General features: G+C 40.0%; 1 protein-coding gene across 6 annotated transcripts in view; it reads left to right on the top strand.

Moving 5' to 3' along the window:
- The window catches only part of tenm3 (teneurin transmembrane protein 3), a 293,504-nt gene that overhangs the window by 242,705 nt on the left and 25,889 nt on the right, over positions 1-24,910 (top strand). For 5 of the 6 annotated variants that reach the window (XM_046399608.1, XM_046399602.1, XM_046399615.1 and 2 more), the window contains 15 exons: positions 4,095-4,238; positions 8,564-8,635; positions 9,030-9,207; positions 10,356-10,376; positions 12,604-12,728; positions 12,920-13,027; positions 15,458-15,612; positions 16,567-16,668; positions 17,296-17,469; positions 17,876-17,935; positions 22,617-22,779; positions 23,406-23,544; positions 23,628-23,733; positions 24,126-24,268; positions 24,554-24,732. In XM_046399608.1, coding sequence (XP_046255564.1) covers positions 4,095-4,238; positions 8,564-8,635; positions 9,030-9,207; positions 10,356-10,376; positions 12,604-12,728; positions 12,920-13,027; positions 15,458-15,612; positions 16,567-16,668; positions 17,296-17,469; positions 17,876-17,935; positions 22,617-22,779; positions 23,406-23,544; positions 23,628-23,733; positions 24,126-24,268; positions 24,554-24,732 — 1,869 coding nt within the window. The remainder of the gene's footprint in view (positions 1-4,094; positions 4,239-8,563; positions 8,636-9,029; positions 9,208-10,355; positions 10,377-12,603; positions 12,729-12,919; positions 13,028-15,457; positions 15,613-16,566; positions 16,669-17,295; positions 17,470-17,875; positions 17,936-22,616; positions 22,780-23,405; positions 23,545-23,627; positions 23,734-24,125; positions 24,269-24,553; positions 24,733-24,910) is intronic. The other variant, XM_046399625.1, reaches the window with a different exon arrangement.

Below are 24,910 nucleotides of genomic sequence, written 5' to 3'. Positions count from 1 at the left end.
GAAGGTACACTGTCGGGCAACGGGAGGTTCATTGGGAGAGAGATGAAAAAGCTAGTAGGAGATACAGAGGTGGACATAGGACTGGTGGTGTCAACACATGATTGAAGACATCCCAGGCTTGTGACTGGTTAGAGGGTATCCCAATCAAGAGAGACTAATAAGAACGACAAGTGCATGAGATAATTCAAGCAAAATAAATTTATTGAGAACAGAAGAAATAGACTTTGGTGCTTAGACCCAGGCAGGAACAAGATCACCACAGAATACTCTCTGAAGGGGAAGTACTGAATGAAGTACCTACCTACCTACTTCCCTATGAAGATTTTCCCCCAAACATAGAAAGTATACCATACTTGGCTATGCAGTGCTAGACCAGCAGAGGGAGAAAAGCACAGTTCAAAGCATTTGAGAAATGTGTTAGGCTATAAACACTAGAGAATAAGGCCAAGTGCAAGGGGAACGCTGAGAAAATAGAAGTGGCAGTTATCTCCAGAGAAGTTGCAAAATACCAAAATGATTGAGGGAAATGCAAATAATGATGCAAGCAAGAACGGTTGGCAAATGCAGGGTATTAGTGACGACATGGGGGATGAAAAACTGAATGGGGAAAAATGCTATTCAGAAAACCAGGGGTAATAAGCCAGATGATGTAGGGGTAATGCAAATGAACTAGAAATCAGTGGCTTAAAAAATGAGGGGGATTGGCCATTAATGCAGAAGGATAATGCAACAGAGTTAATGGCTGAACAAATGCAGGGGGATAGCCATTATGATGCGAAAAGGGGGCAAATGCTGATACAGGGTGGTAATATGGGCATATTATCCATTATTGTGAAAGAGAAAATGGCTAACAATGATTCAGGGGTTGAAACTACAGAAGTGCAAGATGAAAGATATCTATCGAAATGCAGGGAAATTTAAAAATTAACCATCAGAGATGAAGACTAGGGGTGAAGTAGGAAGAATGTTGAACAATGGATCAAGGAATAGAAAAAACATCAGAAAAGGAGAAGATAAGGACAGAGGCAAAATACAAGAAATGCTACCTGCATGACTTACAGGAATATTAAGGTTTCAGGGATCTTTGAGCAGCCAGAACGGAAGCAGATTCAGGTCGGATGTGGAAGATGCAGGTAGAAGAAGATCAGTGGCTCAGCTGCTGGAGAGAAGCTAAAGAGATTCCTTGCACTGCAGCTGAGGTAGCTGTGCCTATTCTAAATGAATACTGCTGAGGTGATAGACTGCACTTGAAAAGAACCTTTTTAAAGTAATAGCTGAACCAGGTCTCTCTCCTTGGGTTAAAAAGAGACGGTATGACGAATTGAAGGGGTGTTTGAGACAAATATATTTTACCATGGCTTTAAAGTATCAAAACGATGAATCAATGCAGGTAGTAACAATGGAACCCTTCAGTTTAGAATGTTTAAGAAATAAACTATAACGGTTAGGGTGGAGAGTTAAAGATATCTCTGGTAGGATTAAATGGATTAGGTGGAGAAGTGAATTCATTATTCTTAAAAACCCATAGAAGCCTAACAGAAATATATTGACGAGAAATGTATCAATGTAGGGGGAAAACAGACCATCATGAAGAGCTATAATATTATGCAACATGGTAAGCGTGATGGGGTGTCTGTTCAGAAATTCTTTTAAGTAGTAATTTTGTTGCAAGATTGGCAAAAAGACTTGGTAAGATGGGATCTTAACATCTAACATGAAGCTGAATCCTTGAAAACAAGCTATGAATGCATTGAGGCTTGAAATGACGAACATCAGTACAATAATTAATGAAAGCACACACAGTGTTAATGAGTACAGAAGTAAAAGTAACCCAAGCAAAATGAAAGGTCTTTCCTCATACTGAACCTAGCAGAATATAAATAATTGTGCAACGGCCCTAAGCTTAATACAGAGCTAGCTCCTTAAGGGGAGGGACAAGCATGGGCTGGCATCTGACATCTGTTTATATATACCCGTATATATATAATTAATATTTCCTTTCCTGACTGTTTCCTGGTAGCAGTGTGTACAGGACTTGTGTAAAACACTGGAAAAGGAGGAGAATCCAAGAGTCTGATTATGTAGCCTTTGTTTAGTTCTTTCGTCAGTAACTGGGACAGGGCTTCTGAATCCTTAATGGCAGACTGGAGGTTTTGTGCCACCTATGTGCTGTCCAGGAATGAAACAACCCCATCCAGAAATCCTGAGAGACCAGAGAGCAGAGTCTGGGTGAAATGACAGTTTTGCGGCCGGAAGGGCTGCAGGAAGAGACTGCAAGGTGGCTACGAAAACATCATAGTGTGATGTGCCAGGTGTGATAGGAGTGGCTGAGTGGATGAAGTTGAAGGCCTGGATGAGGAAGACCTTCTGTTTGAATGAAACCCAGCTGAGGTCCTTGTGCATTTACATCCGCACTGAGTCTCAGCTGTCACTATTGTCTCTTCTGCGGGAGGTGATGAAGCAATAGAGGATTCACTGACTGCGATCAGGCTTGCCAGCTCATGAAGCTGAGGCAGCTCAGCTGGAGCCCAGAGGCTGGATATTTTCAGAAACAAGACACAGCCACACTTACAATAAGGTTAAGTAGATTGGTCAGTAAAGGGGAAGAGCTGTCAGACAGATGTTAACTTTTCTGTCTGGATGTTGAAGTCATCGAAAAGTACAAGCAGGGGACAATTTCCAGGAATAATTAATTAATTTAGAGAGACAAAAACATTTGTCTTCTTCATTTAGATCAAAATAAAAGGAGAAAATAGTGAGAGAGTGCAGGCCAGTTAGTGAATGAAGTAGAGGAAATGGTCTGATGTTTAGTGCATAATACTTAAGAAAGTCTAAATCAACAGGCATATTCAATCAACTGCAGACCATTAAGCCCTCATTTCCTAAATTTTAGATTTAAGACCACGTCAGACTTTGAATGTAGGATATCACAAGCTGAAGTATAATTGTGAATAAAGCTCTGATCTCCAAAACTATGCTTGTTTGTGTAAAGCATATTCTGTTGTATCTCTTGCCAAAAGTAATTGACTTCCTAAATACTGATGGTTGTATTTTGGCTTATGGTTAACGGAATTGATAACGGAATAATGGATACAGCAGGATAGATGAGTTATGTCAGTGGAGGCGTGGAAGCGTATCTGCTGTCTGAGGTTCTTGGCAGTGAAAAACCAAACAAGGCATGCATTACATCAGGTTAAGTCAGGCTTAAGTTCAATAACAAACCTTAACCTATTACAGCATGCATTATACAATGGGCGACACTGACACATAATCATGCTGTCAAGTAATAATATATTAGTAGTGATGATAAATATGTTATTTAAGTTAACTTCTCAAGTCTGAGTTTTGTTTAACATAAACCTACTATACTTAATATTGGAACACACCAGCCCTATTCCCCTGAGTCATCTTATTTTCATATTTCAGATTAATATGAAATATAAAATGAATCACCTAGTTAATAATTGGTAACTCATGCACCCATCGTCATGCAGCTTAAAGGTTATACATTTTTGTATTAACAATTACTGTACCTAACCCTTATTGCTGTAAAATTTAATTTGTAGCATTTCTCTAATCCACATTCTATGCAACACCTTTGCTGTTTTTTCTTTTCTAGCTTTTCAAACATCCATCCCTTCCTCTCTGTCTTTACCAGTTAACCTTCTGTCTACCCCATGATGATCTTTGATTCCTTTTAGATTTAACACACAGCAACAGGAGTCAGTGGATGTTATAAAAGTAGGCTTTGTGGATTTTGTGATTCACCAAGTTTTTAATTTTGTTGCATTTTTATTTGGCCTGAATCACAGAAAATTTCCCATTTGTTCTGAGTACGACTGGGTGTTAACTTCTCAGGGCTGGGCAAGTTAACGTGTTATTATCGCGTTCACGCATTAATTAATTAACGGTGACAATTTTTTGTCATGCATTAACACACACTTTTTAAGTATAATAATTATTTTTAAAGTCCGTTGCTCACTAGTTAACTAACTGTTGCTCACTTGCTCACTAAAAAAACTGCGCCAGCCCTAGTTTTGAGCAGTGAACGGAAAGAGCTGGATAACTAGCTTCGCTCCATGTGTGTCCTATAGTGTCGGTGGGTTTTGAATACGAGTCCTGCCTCGACCTCATCCTATGGGAGAAGAGAACAGCTGTTTTACAGGGCTATGAGCTGGACGCTTCCTATATGGGAGGATGGACGTTGGATAAACACCACATCCTGGATGTACAAAATGGTAGGTCATACTTGCAGCTCTGTCTTTATATAACACATGCACAGTTCAAGATGATGAAACATAATATTGCATAAAACATTTCTTGATATAATAAAATAAGAGAATCTTTTGATTCAAAGTTAATATTTCCAGTTGACATTTATTACATTTAATTTTATACTGAAATGTTAAAAAGCTTGAATACAACACACGTTCTCTCTCTCTCTCTCTCTCTCTCTCTCTCCGGCTGATTATACGTCTAAGAGAGGGGTTGTCTGAGAGGAGTTACAACTGTCAAAACGATTGTTGTCATGAATGCTTTGGTGGACAGAACAGAGGGAAAGAATTTTCTTCTCTCTCTCTCTCTCTCTCTCTGTCACACACACACACACACACACACACACACACAGACAGTCATGTTTCCATTCCATTCGCTTTTGGGGACATCACATAGATTTACATCAGTGTCCTAGAGGCTTAACCGCTACCTAACCATAGCAATAAATATTACTCACCTAATCCTAACCCTAAGCTTAGCATAACCTTAAAGCAAGTCTGTACCCTAATATTTAATGATTTACATTGTGGGTGCTGTGTAAACAGTTTGTAAAAGATGTATTACTGCAACGTCAGTGCTGTTTACAGAATTGCCTGTATTGGCCATCTGTATTTGAAGAGAGAGAGATAAATAAATTTTGATTCAAACAGCTCACCTGCTGCTTTATATGACTAGACACATTTTTTTTTTTTTAAATGCAATTTGTAGTCTTGAAGGCACTTTGAATTTATAAAAATCCCTCCCTCCTCCTTGTCCTCCCTTGCCGTCCTCTATCTGTCACTGGGCTTTCGATTTACTGTGTTTGAATGTGTGTGTTTCTGATTTGTGTATCTTGAAGGGACAGTACTGAATTTGCACAATATATGCTCGTCCTTTTGAGACTAAAATACATTATGTGGATATTACTGAATCTGAATGTAATCTTCATTCAATTTACCTATAGATAAAATGGCAATGATGCAGCTGTAAGGTATGTCGAGCATTAGTTTGTAAATTTGGTGGTCTTAGACGGATCAGATTAAAAGATGAGAAGGTTAAATAATGAAAGGTTTAATGTGCCTGTTCTGGCTTATCATATAACAATACACAACTAAATCTTTCAAACCATCTTTTCATATATGTCCATACTATACATCTTTTTCATTTCAGTCTCATGCTCTCATGTTTTTGAAACTTATTTCTCAAATGTGTGTGGATGTATGTGTGAATGAAATCATGCAAGTGCTTGTCAGCAAGGTTATGGGTGTATGTCAAAATTCTCTTTTAACATTATGTTTCAGTACAAATCAAAGAAATTAAGGTCTCTCTTGCCAAATAGTTGTAGTAGTAGTAGTTGTAGTAGTTGAGTCTTCTGTACATATGATGTATGTGTACAACCACACTTTATGGGGTTGTACACATATGTGCAGCTGAATTTATCCTTTTCTTATAATCTTCTGATAGACCAGACTCTGTAAAGACACCTCCACTCAACATAAAACATAAGATTTCTTTAATCTGGAAAACACAATTGATTCAATTCAAAATTCAGCATAGGACAGCTAACCATAATTCTAGTTTAAGCATAGTACAGAAGATGCTATGAATCAAGTAGTGAAAAGTCTATTTTCATCTAAATTCAGTACAAAGGTGAAAAGAGAACACAAAATGTCAATACATTTCGTGACATGAACACAAATACTAACATCTGTGCACCACGCATTCCACAAGATTCAATTTTTTACCACATTCACATTTTTCATGTAAAAAGTCAGTCATACAGTTGAGTCAAATAAAATATGAATGTGCATCCACCACCCTCATCATGATACCCTCAACTTTGAAATGTGAAATAAAATTTGTAATAAAAAGACAAAGTCAGAACAAAAACAGCCATAAGGAACAACCAGCTCCCCAATACAGAAGCTGAGCAACTCAGACAGAAGGACTCAGCAGCCCTCTCCAGCGCCAAACCTCCACCTTCCAACTTGACCATCCCGGAGAAGAAAGCACTAGCATCCCTCCAATGGAACAATAACATCACCATTCTCCCAGCGGACAAAAGCAGATGCACAGTTGTGCTTAACAAGGTTGACTACCATTCCAAAGTCACCACCCTCCTTGACGATCCTGCCACTTATGAACAACTGAAGCGAGATCCTACCAGCAGCAGAGGAAAGTTACCAACTACCTACCAACTGTTGTCCCACTCTTCATCTTCATCCCCGCTGCTGAAGTAAGAACACAGTAAGGAAGTGCTTACAACATGATAACACCCTACCAGAGAGGTCCAATCTCGCCACAGATCACATCTGTGCGTTCTGGGTTCTGTGCCTGACCACCGCCTACTTCCAATTTAATGACGTTTTCTACATGCAGAAACATGGCTGTGCCATGGGCTCCCCTGTGTCCCCTATAGCAGCAAAACTCTATATGGAAGAAGTGGAGAACAAAGCTTTGCACTCATTTAAGGGAACAGCACCCTCCCACTGGTTCAGGTATGTGGATGACATCTGGGTTAAGATTAAAACCCAGGTTAAGTTAATGCTTTCACAGACCACATCAACACAGTGGACAATAGCATCAAATTCACCCGTGAAGACATCAGAGACCATACTTTGGCCTTCCTGGACTGCGCAGTCCACACTGAGGAGGACAGACGCCTCAACGTTGAAGTTTACCGGAAACCCACCCACACAGACCAATACCTACTCTTCAATTCGCATCACCCTCTAGACCACAAACTAGGGATCATCATGACCCTCCAACACAGGACACTCAACATCCCCACAATCCCCAATGGTAAAGAGAAGGAACAGGACCACATCAATAAAGCACTTAAAACCTGTGGTTATCTGAACTGGGCCTTCATGAAAGGTTACAGAAAGACAACAACAACAGCCAACAGAGAAGGAGAACAACAGGAGGAAGAACATCACTATTCTATACATTGAAGGAGTATCAGAGACACTCCGGAGGATTTTTAATAAATACCAGATCCCGGTACATTATAAACACAGCAACACTTTAAGACAGAAACTGGTACACCCTAAAGACAAAACTCCCAGACGAAAACTAGATAACATGTTATATACAGCGCAATGCAGTGAGGAATGTGCTGACTTATACATCGGGAACCAAACAACCACTCCACAGACATATGGTACAACAATTTCTAATTATGTATTTGCGTGAATTGGCGCTATATAAATAAGCTGAATTGAAAAAATTGAATTGAATTGAATTTATATAGCACCTTATACAATCAAAATTGTCTCTAGATGCTTTACAGAGACCCAGAGCCTGAACCCCTGAGCAAGCAGACAGTAGCAAGGAAAAACTCCCTTTTAACAGGAAGAAACCTTGAGCAGGACCCGGCTCACAAATGAGAACTATCCTGCTGATAGTCGGTTGGGTGAAGTGGGGGAAGAAGAGGTAGACAGGACAGAGAGGATGAAAGAGAGAGAGAGAGAGAGAGAGAGAGAGAGAGAGAGAAAGAAACATACATGCAATAAACATCATACATTACAAAGGACAAACAATACAGGTTGTTAAAATTGGAATTCTGAAGACTATGTATTGTATGTATTTGTTTTTTAGCTTATATGTTGTTTAACTTAGTTATAATAGCACAACAAAGGAGAGTTAACACCTTCTGACGGGACTCAGCAGCTACACCTCAAAGCCACTGGACACTCCTGGTTCATATTCTAGCCAGGGAAGACAGATGGTTTGAGAGAGGAGTAAAAGAAGCCATTTTTGTTAACCTGGAAGAGCCTTCACTCAACAGTGAAGTCCCCCACTTACAGGGCCCTCCTGGCATCTCTGCCCACGAGATTCACAGCCCAGGCTCGTTCAAATGACCCTTTTTACCATAACGACTCAGGTGGCCACAACAACTCAGTCAACAACTTAGGGGGGTCAGCAGCCCATCAGACCCCTTAGCGACCCTCAACACCTCTGTCAGATGAATGTCATGACCCACTTCAGGGATGAGCCTATAGGCTTACAGCCCTTTTGTTTAGGGATTCAGTTCCCACAGAGGTTAAATACTCTGCACTCCCCACCAAAATTTAGAACTGAAGAAGCTTCTTGGATGAGAGGCGAAACATCTACAAACATACTACACAGACCATGATTGGATGACCAAAAACCTTCACCGACTCAGTTCCCCAAACACAGCACAGACATTAATGCAGTAAAAACAATTACTGACTTTGTTTTCTCTCTTCTGCCTCTCTTTATATCTTTCTTTATATTGTTCTTTTTTTAATATCTTTTTTTCATCTTTACATATTCTGTCTACTAGGTATACTCTATAAGGGCAATGGTGAGAACATTTTCATTTCCCAGCAACCCCCTGTCATCAGCAGCATCATGGGTAAGTACAGACTCAAATATCATTGACTTGGAGTCAATGATAGAGTTAGAGTTTCTAGAACCTGCACATTAAACTCCGTGAAAAAAAAACATGAAAATACATTTCAGTAAATATGCTTTCAGATTTTTTTCTTGCTTGGTTTAATATATGTTCTGGTTTCAATTTTTGGATCTAATGCCTTTGGTGCCTCACTTTAACTTGAAGTGCCCCTACAGGGAATTGCACTCCATTTTTTGCCAGTGTAAATCTTATCTTTCACACATTTTAAGTGATATTTGAGTGGTCAACAACCTAACTGAGAAGAGTTCTCATTTGGTGAGTGTGTTTTGTGAAAAAAGAGTGGAACCCCCCCTGTTTTCAGTCAGCGAAAATTGATTTCAACATCCTACCCTAGGAAATGGACGTCGCCGCAGCATTTCCTGCCCCAGCTGTAATGGGCAGGCAGAGGGTAACAAGCTGCTGGCCCCCCTGGCTCTGGCCTGTGGAGCAGATGGCAGCACCTTTGTTGGAGACTTCAACTACATCAGGAGGATCTTCCCCTCTGGGAATGTTACCAGTGTCATGGAACTGAGGTAAGAGGGGAGAGGGTGAGGGAGGACAGCCTGTGCTGCTGCTGCAGATCAGGGATTTTAACCTAATCCAGAGAATACATATCCTAATGAGGTCTCACTCAGAGAACTCATGATTCAGGTAACAGTAAATCTTTGCAAAAAGCATTTCATTCAGGTTTCTTGGGGTCATTGTAAAACAAGTATAAAATGTGAAAATTAACTGATTTAAACATCTGAATTTAATTCTCTGTCTTTTCTGCTTTTCTGGGCATCTTCTCTTCTGCAGTCATCTGTTAGAGGACTGTTGCATGAAGTTACAAATAAAGGGCCAGATAGATGCATGGCCAGATGTAATGATTTCTTCCTACACTAATTACCACTCAAGTACATACTCTTTATTCAAAGTGCTGAAATATAGAAGAGCACTGAATTTAGAAAGAAACATCTGTAATAGTGCTAAGAATTTACAAGCATGCTTCTGGCACTCTGTTGAGTACTCATTTCTCGAAAACTCCTGGTCTAATAACCATCTGAAATCTTTCTCCTCATGCCCTTTGTGAAGTCTGATTCAAATTCTGACTTCTAAAAATCTGGGACACTTTGTAACAAATGGAACAGAATGTGATCATTTGCTTTTCCAATTGACATAAACTTCACATAAATTTAAAAAGAGAGCCAAGAGTTTATTTAATGTTTTTACTTGCATCAGCTAAATTAATTTTTTATAAATATATGCTTATTCTGAATTTGATGCCAGCAACACAATTCAGTCAAGTTGGGACAGGGGCAAGAAAAGAGAGGAAAAGCTGTGAAATATGCAAAAAAAAAAAAAAAAAAAAAAAAAAAAATCCAGGTTAACATTTCTTTGATAACAGGTGACAGTATCATAAAAGGGGCATCCCCAGGTGTTCACAAACAGGGATATGGTGAGATTCACCACCCAGTATTGCGACATGGGCTTGAGAACACTTTGTAAAACTGTCAAACACAGTTAAATACAGTTAGTTTGCAAATGATTGCATGATGAATGATTGATTCTGTTTCTATTTACATTACATACATCATCCCAGATTTTTTAGAATTTGGGTTGTGATACCTATTAGAGACCTATTAGAGACCTAACTCTTTTTCTTCTCTGTTCTCTTTCATTTACTTGCACTGTATTAAAGAAACAAAGATTTCAGACATAGGTAAGAATAACTAATCCTTTTCAGCCTTTAACTTTCTTTTCATTTCACTGTCAGTTAAGCTTTTCATGCACCAGACTCTGCTATGCATATGTCTTCAATCCCTGTCTTTCTTTTTAATAAAAACAATCATTGTTGCTCATTCCTCACCTTTTTAAGACAAGAATATAAAGACTTTCTTAGCCTAAGGTCACAATGAAGACAGCAGACAGAGAGGAGATAGTGATCTGAGTCAAGATGTTTGCAAGCTATCTTTTAGCTAATTTAAAAAAAAAAATCTGTGAAGTCCAGTAATGCTTTAAAGCTGCAAGGATAATAGTAATAATTCTGGTTAATTACAGCTAATTACGACAATTTTTGTTGTTTTGAGTATCACTTTGATCTCTCATGATCACATTTTACTCATTAAAGTAACTGATAAAATCTGAAGACATGTAATTATCCATCCACTTACTAATCAGTAGAGTTGCAGTATGACTCTCAACAGGAAAGTATGAGGCAGAGAGAAATGAAGAGAAAGGGTAGCACTGGTGTTTACTACTGTCAAAATAAGGTTGACTCACTCATTCATGACTGTTTCTTTTTTTGTCTCATTCTCTCATGTCTCTCTCCTTTTTCTCTCTCCATTCTCCTTTTTCTTGTCCTGGTGTTCACCCAAAACCGAGCCTACTCTTCTGTTCTCAGCTCAGATGAATGGCACAGTCTATATTTGTCTCTTTGTCCAGGCCTGTTCCTATCCTTTTTCAAATGCATTCAATGTGATTCATAATTGTAAAAGACTACATACAAGAAAACTAAACTAAAACATTCCATGTCAAGTAAGGCAACTTAATTGAAACACATCAGGCTAAATCTCCATTGTTACTTAATACAAGAGGAAAACTTGCAAGATTCTCAGTTTCCATTTCATGACTTTCCATCCTGTTAATCTTCCATCATGTAGAGGAATTATACATTTGAACATCATTAGAAGTGGTAGATTAAATGTGAAAAGATAACTGTGACACAGACCAGTTCTTTTTGTTTTTTGTTTTTTTTCCCCCAAATACGTCTTCACCTGTACCCTCCCTATTTGTCCATCCTGGTTTACTCTTTCCTGTCCCCTAAAAAACTGAAATTAACCCAGTTCATTTTCTTTTATATCTAATCAAAAAGATACAGAACAGCTCCATACCTAGAGTTTCTTTGCAACTGGCAAGACACAATTATTGGATTTGATTTTTTTTTTTTAATTCATCAAATGTAGCTTTAAATTAAATGTAACTTCTTAATGTAAACACACTTTGCTTTTAGGAGGACTAGTTGTGTCACTGAGCTTTCTTCTACGTTCTGCCTCTCCTTCATGTTGACTCACTCTCTTGACTTTGTATTCTGTTCCATTTGTTGTTATTGTTTCTTTCCCTCCTCTTTTTAGACTTTCCTCTTTTTCCTTTTTTCACTATATCCTTTATTTTTTTCATAGTCTACAGCCATACTACCCTTCCTTTTTTGTCTCCTCCTTTCCTTTATCTTCTATTTACCATTTATTTCCATCCCATGTTTTAATTTCTTCCTTTTTTTCAGTTAGTTATTGATTTCCTCCTACAGTCTTCATTTTGCCCTGTGCCCTCTGTTACCTGAACCAATCTGGACCTAACCATAACAATAAACATTACTTGCCTAATCCTAACCTTTACCTTTACCTAACCCTAACCCTAACCCTAACCTCTTAAAGCAAGTCGTCACCCTAATATTTAATTGACTGACTTACATCGTGGGAACTTGCTTTTTGTCCCAACAAGTTAGACAGGTCCTCACAAACTGACTGTATAAACAGATTTTTGTCCCCACAGCTACAGGAATACACATCCACACACACACACACACACACACTGTAAATACAGTACCGTACATACAATAAATTCTTTCACTTGACCAACCTTCCTTTTCATTACTTCATAATTATACTGAAATTTATAAAATCTCCATTTCCCCATCATAGTGATGCTGGAACCAAATTGTAAAGTTAATCTGCTCATGATGATTATGTTGTAAGCTTCTAACCCACTTGTAAAATTGCTAAAGCTATACAATTTTTGAATGAGTCTAGTGTCAGCGAATAAAAAAAGGGTTAAAATCAATGATATCAAAGATACTGACATTAATAAAGATACAGCATGACTAAATCACTTTCTTTTTGCATCTGTTTTGTTTATTACCCTCCCCTTCTATCCACCACTAAACTCAATAGCAACAATCCTGCACACCGATACTATCTGGCAACCGACCCGGTAACTGGGCAGCTATATGTGTCAGACACTAACTCACGTCGAATCTATCAACCCAAGATGCTCAGCGGTGCCCGTGACCTCATCAGTAAGGATGCACTTTTTTTTCCTTTGTAAAACATCATATTGGTAGAAATTATACAATCGGTAGTTGTTCAGTTGTTGATTATGTGTTCTAACTTAAATCCAATACAATTAAAATTCCTACAACAAGGAAATAAAGATAAAGAATATAAAGGATGAAACTGTTATAATAAATTCATGTGTGTGTGTGTTCAGGTAATGGAGAAGTAGTGGCTGGTACAGGTGAACAATGTCCTCCATTTGATGAAGGACGATGTGGAGATGGAAGAAAAGCTACGGAGGCACAGCTACTGGGACCTAAAGGTACAAACACACACACACACACACACACACACAATATAGATATAGATAGGTTGTTATTGTTTAAGCCTGTACAAGAACAGCTAAACTCTGGTCATAACATACAGTCACTACGCACTTTATATGTTTTACTCACTCAGTTCATTACACCTTACATTCTACTGGCACCTTTTATCTATCTCATGACCATAAACATAGTGGAGAATATATTTTTAACTTTCAGAATTTGAAACTGACTTAGACATATATGCATCTTTACCTTTGCTATTCTTGAAAAGTCATCCTACTTTCTTCAGTACTTCAGTACTGCACTTTCCTGCCGGGAAATCCCCCCGCAGAACAGTGCAAGCTTATTATTTTTGATCTTCAACCTTTACATTAAATTCTTTGTCATAGAACCACAAGTGAACATCATTATACACCAGTCACAAAAGAAACATATTTTTAGAGTTGCATATCTACAGCATAGCCTACTGTGAAAGTTAGATTTTGTGCACTGTCTATTGAACTTATTTGAACAGCAGAAAAAGTCATGCTGGTCTCAAAGATGATGACAGTGAATAAAGTAATGGCTGTCTAAACATAATCTTATAAAAAGAATGGAAAATGTGTTATTTTCCTTTGCTAATTATCTAGTCTATGGGCAGGATGATGTTTTCTGTGTGAATTGCCAATGCTGAATGTGTTCTGATGGTTGTTGGTGTTGCTAGAGGGCCTTTGGGTAGGGCTGATGTTGCCAGAGCATTTCACTGACTTATTGCTAACTCAGTCTCCTAGTCTGCTACTACACTGACAAACAACAGCAACCTCAAAGTGTCAAACTCAATCCCCAGTGAGTTTAAGGATACAACCATTAGTAGGTGGAGGCATTGCATGCAGTTTCTATTTTATTTGTTTTTCTTTTGCAACTCTAGATTGATGATTTAATTCAAAAGTATATTAATTCATTTGCAGCCTACATTTATTTGCTACTTTAATAAGCAGTCAAGTCCAGCATTTTGAAAGCACAGTTTCAAGTTCAGTTTCACATGAGAAGGATGTTAGATTAAGGCTCACATTTGTGCCGTATTAGCGCAGAGAAGGAGCGAAAACAGCTTTTCATGCACTAAAAGCCATAGGGGAAACTATACAGTTGGAGCACTTCAAACAGCACTCACTCTGACAACACACACAAGTGACATCTGCTGATAAACACAGATAAAAGAGTAGTTATAGATTAATAGAAAATAATTAGAGCAGTCATAATTACAATTAAAATATGTTTTTCTCCAAGTCAAGTATTTTCCCTGCAATTACATTTATAATCTTTATTTAAATCATTTCTAACATAACTGTTGCTCCTCAGTGCCCTCCATGATGATGATTTAATATTATGGAAATCACATTAAAGACACTACCTCTGACCCCTGCCACAAATTGGACATTGGCTCTACATGATTGAGCCACATACGAGGTTTTGACTTAGCCTTGTGCTGCATCTTGACTCCCCCGTAGGCGATTACCTTTTTCTCCTTTCAGAATGCCGCAGGTGCTAGACAAGGCGGCAAAGTTTGGCCAACCAGTCCACATGTGTTTTGTTGACTTGGAAATGGCTTATGATAGTGTTCCCTGAGGCATCCTGTGGGGGTGAGGGGGGTTCTCTGGGATTAAGGGATGGATGGCCCATTGCTAATGGTTTGCAGCTGAGTGTGAAGTGACCAGGATGAAGACCAGCACCTCTAAGTCTGAGACTATGGTTCTCAGCCTGAAAAGAGCTGATTGCCCACTCCAGGTCAGAAGCGAGTTGCTGCCCCAAGTGAAGGAGTTAAAGTATCTTGGACTCTTGTTCACGAGTGAGGGGAAAATGGAGCAAGAGACAGATTAGGGCAGCGTTCGCTGTGATGCAGACACTGTACCGCTCTATGGTGGTGAAGAGAGAGCTGAGCTGAAAGAAAAAGATATCAATTTATCTGTCAATCTACATTCCAACCCTCACCTACGGTCACGTGCCGTTAGTAGGGACCGAAAGAATAAGATCGCAAATACAAACAGTCAAAATGAGTTTCCTCCGCAGTGTTGCTGGGCTCAGCCTTAGAGATAGGGTGAGGATCTCAGACATCCAGGAGGGGCTCAAAGTAGAGCTGCTATTCCTCCGCATCGACAGGAGCCAGTTGAGGTTGTTCGGGCATCTAGTTGGGATGCCTCCTGGACATCTCCCTGGAGAGTCGCTTTGGGCATGTCCGTCCAGGAGGAGGTCCCGGTGGAAGTAGCCGAGGAGAGGACAGTCTGGGCTTCCCTGCTGAGACTGCTGCCCCCACAACCTGGACCCGGATAAGTGATAGAAAATGAAACGGGACAAGACAAATAGTGGAACTGATGTATTAATCGATCAATCAAATAATCAACTGGATGATAATGTTGAATTGTGTATATTTTTATTTCTGTTCTCTACAGGGATTGCAGTTGACAGAAATGGTTTGATCTACTTTGTGGATGGGACTATGATCAGGAAAGTGGATCGTAATGGAATCATCTCCACAGTGCTGGGCAGCAATGACCTGACTTCTGCACGTCCCTTGACCTGTGATACTAGCATGCACATAAGACAGGTAACATAGAAAGAGTACTTAAATATGCTACATCCACCTATCCATCCATATAACAATTTCACACTTGAATTGGAGCTACATTTTTTCTAGTAAATGTTTTTGCAAATTAGTTGCATAGGAGACAAGGTTGAAGATAGATAAAAGAGTTAAATGAAAGAAATGAAAGTGACATATTTTGTCATTGGAGGGAACTCACTCCAACGAAATTCGTGCTCTGCATTTAACCCACCCAAGTGACGTGCACACACACACAACAAACCCGGGGCAGTGGGCGACCGCGTGCAGCGCCCGGGGAGCAGTGGGGGTTAGGTACCTTGCTTAAGGGTACCTCAGCCATGGACACCGGTACGGGGAATCGAACCAGCAATCCACCGGTTACAGGTCTGACACCCTAACCGCTGATCCACGACTGCCCCTACGTAAGGCTCTATGATTGAGATACAACTATATATATTGTAAATACAAATTTAATGTACCAAAGCCTTTTAATGGAAACAATAAATTCAGATTAAAGAGCTGAAATTTGACATTTTCTTACTTAAAAACTTTTGTCATCTAAACCTTCACCTAAGAGTGAGTTTTGTACGATTTCACATTTGTTTCAAAAAATGACTTTTCGGTACTCTGTGATTTTAGCAGAAAATAGCACGTAATTTTTATTTGCCCAGTTGTGAGATCACCAGCTCTGAGATCATTTTTAAAAAGTGTGTTTTTATGTATCATTTTTAAACCATCTATCATTATCACACTGTACTATTAGACTATGGGCACTGATTCATTTAACTCAAAGATCACTCAGACAAAGCTGGATTCAACCAGGGAATACACTGTATGAATATTTGAATCGATAGTATCAAATACCACAACACAGTATAGCTTGTAGCATGTGAAGTGATTTTATTTTCTCTTCTTCAAGTTGACTTGACTCTTCCTCTCTAACTTCTCTTTATCTAGGTTCGTTTAGAATGGCCCACAGATTTAGCCATCAATCCCATGGATAACTCCATCTACGTCCTGGACAACAATGTTGTGCTACAGATCACTGAAAATAGACAGGTATTATACCAACATTGACTGCAGTGCGTGTTTAACAAATTTCATGCAACATGTGATCCATGTGATGTCATCCGCTCATGGTTTGTTAAGTAAGTAAATAACGCAGAGATACAGAAATTTTGAATGCGAATATTAATTTGTAATTTTTGTGAGAATATTTAACAATATCTGAAGATGTTTGCTTGATACATGCAAGTGCAAGTTTACAAATATCCTCAAATAATAACAGAAGTAATGCTAAAAGTGATAAAACACAGCATAATGTGGAACAAAGATCAATGAATTGATTTATTTGAATATTTACTGTTGCTTTACTGTTGAATATTTGTAAATAAATTGTTGAAAAAAATGTTTATTCAAAAACTAAGTACATGAATTGCTACATATCCTCTACAGATAATCAGTTAAACATTTACAGACAAAGCAAAGCAGCTGAATTATTGAATCTCAACCAATAAGCTGTTGAAGTACTCTCTATAATACTCTGCTATAGACCATCCAAACAAAATATCACTGAAAACCATAGAAATGAATAAAGAAGGATAAAGTAACACATGTGTATTTTTGTTTCAGCGAAGAGGGATGAATTTTTTTCTGTTAAATCCATGTATGTGTGTGTGTATTCAGGTTCGTATTGTGGCAGGTCGTCCGATGCATTGCCAGGTGCCTGGTATAGAATATACTATGGGGAAGAGAGCAGTCCAGACCATGCTAGAAGGAGCTACAGCTATTGCCTTGTCATACAGTGGCGTCCTCTACATTGCAGAGACTGATGAAAAGAAAATCCACCGCATTCGACAGGTAATCCTCAAGATACATGTGCCATAGTCATGTACTATCAATTGTATGGTTTTTCCAACAAGCAATTGAAATTCAGTTGTAGTTGTGATGTTAAATTTTGTATTCTGCTTGACAGCACATTAATTGGCAGAGTTGAGATGTATCTGATCCAGTCTGAGATTTAAGTAAAGCCATTATATCAGCCGGCATCACTGTATCATTTATTGCATTATATTTTTGGAGAAGTCCATTTTCAGAATGTTTTGTTTTGTTATTAAGACTGGGAGAGGAAAGAAGGAGACGTGATGCACATGATTTAACTGAATGCTTTTAGTGTGTCTTTCTTTTCTGTAAAAGAGCAGGCTGATTTTGTTTTCAAATTGTGTTGTCCTTATTTAATGTCTATTTCTGACTGCCATTCCACTAGGTGTCAACTGATGGGGAAATTACCCATCTAGCAGGAGCACCATCTGACTGTGACTGCAAGGTAATACACCACAGCCACTTTCCATATACATCATTTAACACTGAGGAGTATCATTTTCAGCAGCACGGTGGTGCAGTGGTTAGCACTGTCGCCTCAAAGCAAGAGGGTTCCAGGTTCGAATCCCGGTCTGGGCCCTTCTATGTGAAGTTTGCATGTTCTCCCTGTGCCTGCGTGGGTTTTCTCCGGGTTCTCCGGCTTCCTCCCACAATACCAAAAACATGCACATTAGGTTAACTGGCTACTCTACATTGCCCCTAGGTGTGAGTGTGAGAGTGTGTGGTTGTCTGTCTTTGTGTGTCGGCCCTGCGATTGACTGGCGACCAGTCCAGGGTGTACCCCGCCTCTCGCCCGCAGTCAGCTAGGATAGGCTCCAGCTCCCCCACGACCCTGACGGATAAGCGGTATAGAAAATGTCCATCAGCTCACCTAACCAACTTAAGTTCAAAATGATTGTGTAACACTCAAAGAAGCATGGTCTTCCACAGACATTAATAGAATATTTGGAATTTAATTCCAGTACAATATGATACAATGGTGTTTGGTGACGACAGGTAGTGTCTGCTTTCAGTCAGACAACTCACAATTCAAATGTTTATTAAGACAACAAAATATGTTGGAGTTTGGGGTCTGAGCTCCAACCTCATCACTCCCTGCAGATATGCTTGCATGAGATATTGAGGAGCGATGAGAAAGCATTCTGAATCCCCAGCTGGAGTCTGCAGATAGATGCTGGGGTGGTGGTGGGGCTGAGAGACTGGGCAGCAGTTCTCATGCAGGGTGGCAGTACATTGACAGGCAGACAGTGAAATGGGTATTTTCGCAGTTTAAATAGACCGCCAAATTGGGAGGGTGTGTTTAAGTGACCAGTGGGAAGAGTGAGGCATGTCACATGTGTATGTAGCAGTGCAGCTCAAGTTTATTTAAGCAGAAGAACATTTTAGCGTTGGCATCTGGGTTCCGACCTCATCACTGCTTGCAGATATGCTTACATGAGGTATTGGGGAGTGATGAGAAAACATTTTGAACCACATGGATGGATTCAGAGGATCTTGTTATGGGTTTGCTTCCCCATAAATGGGAGGGGTCAATGGATGGGTAGGGGAGCGATGATGCAGAGGTTCAAGGAAAAGAAGGGAGAATAAGAAGTATCAGTTTTGGCAATGATAATTTGTGTGCATTGGTCAGTGTGAGTGTTTCAATTATTAGAGTACATGTGCTCTTCTAAAGTTAAACCAGAAAAAGTGAGACCATGCTGAGGACTGGAGAGAGACTTAGCTGTAAATTCACCACACCTGAGAAAACTGTAGAAGGCCATGAGCAAAACAGCTTCTAACATGGAATCAGTGTATGGCAAACAGCAACATTGCCTTAGCAGCAACACCAACTTATGAAACAGTGAAGAGACATTCTTTTAAGAAGAAGAATTTGTGATATTCAGAGACCGCCAAGGTCTGCTGTGTTGTGCGACTTAGTAGGAGCAATTTGGTTATTGGCAAAGAGTCAATGATTATGGGAAATAATCATTAAAATAAAATCAGTGTATGCTTAATACACATAAATATCGGGGCACCACCCTGTTACCAGGGACCAATAGCCAAATTAATTAATGGGAAAACAGTCTCTTAAAATTGTGAAGGATGATTCCGAGCACTGGCTGTCATGAATTCAGCTGGTATTACAAGTACATACACAACAACCACAGACAACGACAGGTTAAACTATAACAGGATTTATTAAACAGCAACAACCATCCATAGATAAGTATCACTTTATAATAAACACTATTATAATCTAAGTTTTATCAACACACATTAACTATTAACTAAGATAACACAGGTACAGTAGCAAGAGTATATCTATATACAGGTGTGCATATATACAGGTGTGTGTGTGTGTGTATGTATGGGTGTGTGTGAGAGAGAGATGATGACACAGTCTGGAGGCTAACAAGCTAGCCAGGTAGCGGCTAACAAGCTAGTGGCTAAAAACAAACAAAATGGCGGTTAGCAAGCTAGCCAGAGGGTGGCTAACAAGCTGCAGGCTAAAAACAAACACAATGGCGGTTAGCAAGATAGCAGCTAACAAGATAGATGCTAACAACAAGCTAGTGGCTGACTACAATTAAGATGGCGGATGGCCACATGAGGGGAGGAGCTACAACCAGAATGGCGAGTGGGGAAACTACAACCAAAATGGTGGAGGACTACATGAGGAGGGGTCAGCACACCAGGATGAACAACCACATAAAGGATGACTCAGCAAACAAAACTAGTCACACGCATGTGATGACTCAGCAAAACCCAAAATGACTACAGAAGAATACGCCGGCCGTATAATTCAGAGCCAAGATGGTGATAACCAATGTGATGTTGCTTATGTGGTCACAGAAGAGAACGATGGGCGGAAGCCTTTGAGCGCCACGTACCCCTTGGTTACGGTTCGTGATCGCGTGCTCGGGCTTTCGCCTCACCGTTCAGAAAGAAGAGTGTGAGGAAAGATAGAAATGAAAATACAAGAAACACAACCCAATAAAATAAACCACTCTAATTCTTTAGAGACTCGCGTGTCACCACACAATAGCGGAGTCAGTAAACCGGAGCTTATCTGCTCAGCTATTGGTCCTTTAACTGGTGACGCGCGGTCTCGCTGAAACGGCGGAAATGACCGACCGGAAAACAAAATCAATGAATGCAGCACTTAAAAGTTACAGAAATCATGTGTAAACAACCCTACGTTACACTATCTCTGCCCAGACATAAGCCTCTTACGTTGCGTTGCTCCGATCATTCGGAGTTTGAAATGATGATCCGCTTAAACGTTCGCAGCGTTGTCCTCGGCGGGATGCTGGCGGTCCGTTATTCAGAAGATGCGGAGTGTTGATCTCTCGGCGGCAGCGGAGAAAATCACCGGTGGAAAAGTTAACAAACTTTGTTTCGTCCTTAACAAAGTCGGCGCGCGGCTCGTTAACGTGCGATCAGCTGATTGCCCAGCGATCCACGTCGGTAAAAGGAAAAAAGGAAAAGTTACAGGAAAAATACAGCAGTCTGTTTCTCGGCCTGCGAGTTGCAGAACTGTGACCCGGGATCTAAAATGATGTTAATCAAAACGTTTGATTGTTGCTCCCTTTTGGCGGTTTGGACATTTGGAGAGCCTGGAGGAGCTCTCACTGTCACAGCACGCACGGGGAAAAAGCGCATGCTGATGGTCGCAGTGACCTTTTATTACCTGAGTGACGTCACCTCGGACCCCCGTGGAGATGGCTGGCACGCAGCCAATGTCCGTGCCGGTTCTGAGTTTAAGCTCAGGAATTTATGACTAGTTGCACATCATGAGTGGGGTCTCTAACAGTTGGTCACTCTAACTCAGGCTTTATGGGTTACATGTAGGCCGCTCTATTGTTCTCCAGAGCGCATGGCCAGAGATCCCAACAGCTGTAATAGCCAAATAGGTATTGAGTTCTGTCCTGCATTGCAGATACATATAACATATTGTGTCTCTTTGTTTTTGTACTGTCTGGGATTGCTATCTTTAAGAATTACAGAAAAATCCCCACAGACTGCAGATCTTTTGTCAGCAGATTTGGATCTGCATCTTCTGCAGATCCCAGAGTCCTGTGGAGTGTGACATTGGCAAGCAGGGGAAGAGCTGTCATCTTGAGAGTGGCAGAGGAAGAGACAGTTGTTTACATTACTGGCAGGGGAAGATGCACTGTTTCCTAATTAACTTATTCTGGCATTCATGACATTCATTGCTGATTTGACTTCCAGAAACGAGGACAGGATGGATGCTTTGGTGGAGGGTCTGAGTTCTGGCTACTTGTGCCTTTTGGAGGGAATGATTTCCGTGGGTCTGGGAGGCTCTGTATGTGATTAAGTGTACTTCTTTGCTGGATTTTTACCTTTTGGGAGAGGCACTGTGTGGATTGCCAGTGGTCATTTTCAGCTCTTGGACATTGGTAGAGCTATCTTGAATTGTAAAGAACTTGAAGAGCTTCTCGTGGTTAAGCCCAGCTGGAACTGAAATGTTGCGGGTGTATAACTTTTCCAAGATGTGGCGCAGAGGCCAACCAGCAATTCATTAACCTGAAAAGCAGAAACTGCAACACGAACAGTTCTGTTTCAATCTTGGAGCATACCGTGACAGACTGAACCTGGGTTTTTGGGAATAAAGACAAGGTCTTCCCGTGAGGACTGAGACTCACAGTCTGAATTGGAGATAGCATGCAACATGGCGAGCATTAGAACCAGAAGGTGAGAATGCAAACGCATGAGCGAGATCACACAGTCTACAATGAGAGAACAGGCGACTGATGCAGGGCGGCAATACACAGGCAAAGGGCGAGATGGGATTTTTTGCAGTTTAAATAGACTGCCAGATTGGGTGTTTCAGTTACCAGCAGGGAAAGTTTGGCATGTCACATGTGTATGTTTCAGTGCAGCTCAAGTTGGCTGCTTGATCTAGCTCACTGGTTGTGCTCCATTAATAATATAGTCGAAAACAAACCATTAAATTCATAAGAATCTTTTTCCTGTTGAATTTTTGGTGGTGCCCACATTTTTCTCTACTCTTCATAACACATTCCAAGTTGAATTATTCATGTAGTTTTGTTCACTTCCTCTCACTTCTTTTCTGTCTTTGCTTCTTCTTCCTCTCCTACTCTCTGCTTTCCTCTCTCCTGCAGAACGATGCCAACTGTGACTGCTATCAAACAGGAGATGGTTATGCTAAAGATGCAAGGCTGAATTGTCCTTCCTCTTTAGTTGTATCTCCGGATGGGACACTGTATGTTGCTGATCTGGGAAACATCCGGATTCGAGCCATACGACGTAACCAACCACCTACTGGTATGTATAGTACACATGCTCACACAAAACGGGTATAGAAAAATCTAATTTAAATCGTACCACATTTAAGTACCACATTTAGTATTTGATCCCTGCATTTAAACCATCCTGCACACTTGGTCCAGGGCACTGGCAGGATAATTAACCTAACACATGTTTTTGATGGTTGTGGAGACTGGAGCACTCAGATGAAACCCATACAGACAGTGGAAGAACATGCTAACTGCAGAGAGAAAGGTCCTGCCGCAGATCAGCCAGGATTTTAACTCAGTTAAATTTTCTTGCCCACCTCTTGAACTCTATTACATGTAATGTAGATCATCTGACTCATATTTGTTCAGTCTTTCTGGGGGTTGAAGGGGTTAACAGCAGTATACTACAGACCAAACTGATATCTCAAAGAAGACTTTGGCTCTGATTGCTATATTACGTAATCTACCCCAAATATTTTCCATATTTTCCATACTGTGAACAAATTGAATGAATGAATGAATTATGAATAAATTCCTTCCAGCAAGGTTAATTGTATTAGGTGCTGGAAGGTACTGTATGAGTTTAAGAAAAGAAACAATAGTAAAGTACGGTAAATAAAAAAAAGTCTGTCTTTGCTGTGTCTTCGTCCACAGGCTCTCTGGCTTCAGGTCCGAGCTCCTATGAAGTGGCTTCTCCAGCTTCTCAAGAGCTATATGTCTTTGATGCCAATGGGACTCATCAGTTCACTATGTCCCTGGTCACTGGAGACTATAAATACAATTTCAGCTACAGGTTGGTGTGGGTTATAATTGAAGATAAGAGATGTGTTGCCTTTGCAACACATTTTCAGTTTGTCAATTTCATCATTCCCTCAGCAACGAAGAGGATGTAACTGCAGTGACAGACAGTAGCGGGAACACACTCCGTATTCGTAGAGACACCAACAGGATGCCTGTACGTGTGGTCGCCCCTGACAATCAGGTGAGATGAGCAAGTCCTTCACCATGCTACAGACATTAACTTGACAGAATGAACTTTCATATGTAGGTATTTGTTAACAAGCAGTTCCACTAGTTTTTGAAAGCGATGTTTTTAGCTGTAATAATTTGAATTGAGAGGTTAGAGTGACTGAATTAATAAATTAATGGTAAATGGAAGGGTTGAAATGAAAAATGTAAGGTTGCAAGTTATCAAAATGCCTGTTTACTAAAAAAAGATTGTATTCAAAAAGTCAATATTTCCAGAAATCTCTTTTTTATTATTCTGAATACTGTGTTGCTCCTCACAAGAGAGTTTCAAGAAAGAGACTTAGCATGACCCGTATGTATTTTGCATTTTGTAATGTATATTTCTGTGTGTTTATGTGTGTATAGGTCATCTGGCTGACCATTGGGACTAATGGAGGTCTGAAGACACTCACGGCTCAGGGTCAGGAACTCATCTTGTTTAGTTACCATGGCAACAGTGGCTTACTGGCCACTAAAAGCATCCAAATAGGCTGGACGACCTTCTATGAGTGAGCAGCATTACCGTATTTATGTTTGAGTACATGTTTGTGCTGCTGAGAGCTGATTACATTTTGTAATTTAATAAGCAAGTGTATTATCCAAGTTTCCAGGTGCTAATGGTCAAATTTCACCTTCTTGGAGGCAGCTCATTCAAGTGTGTGTGTGTGTGTGTGTGTATGTGTGCGTGCATGCGTGTGTGTTATGTAGATTCAGGTATTCAGGTACAAATAAACATTAGAATAATGGAAAATAATATGCTTTTATTGCTCCTTCCCTGCATCCTCTCCTTGCAGTTATGACAGTGAGGGTCGTCTGACTAATGTGACTTTCCCCACCGGCATGGTGACCAATCTCCATGGTGACATGTCATCAGGGACTATTGCTGTGGACATTGAGACATCAGGGAAAGATGAAGATGTTTCCATAACAACCAACTTGTCATCAATTGACTCCTTCTACACTCTAGTGCAGGGTAAGATTTCTTAACAAGTGTAACAAGAAGAAATAAACAAATCTTTAAAATGTGATGGAAATTTTTAAATGTAGATGAAGGCAACAAATGAATATTGACTACTGCCAGTAACTATAACCTCAAACATTATGTGAATATTACAGTGTCAAAGCCATTTTCAAGTCTTTTCACTTTACCG

The sequence above is a fragment of the Scatophagus argus genome, chromosome 2 (assembly GCF_020382885.2).
Source record: "Scatophagus argus isolate fScaArg1 chromosome 2, fScaArg1.pri, whole genome shotgun sequence".
NCBI classification, from domain to species: Eukaryota; Metazoa; Chordata; class Actinopteri; family Scatophagidae; genus Scatophagus; species Scatophagus argus.
Note: the sequence above shows the minus strand (reverse complement) of the source record. Positions and strands in the feature narration are given on the sequence as shown.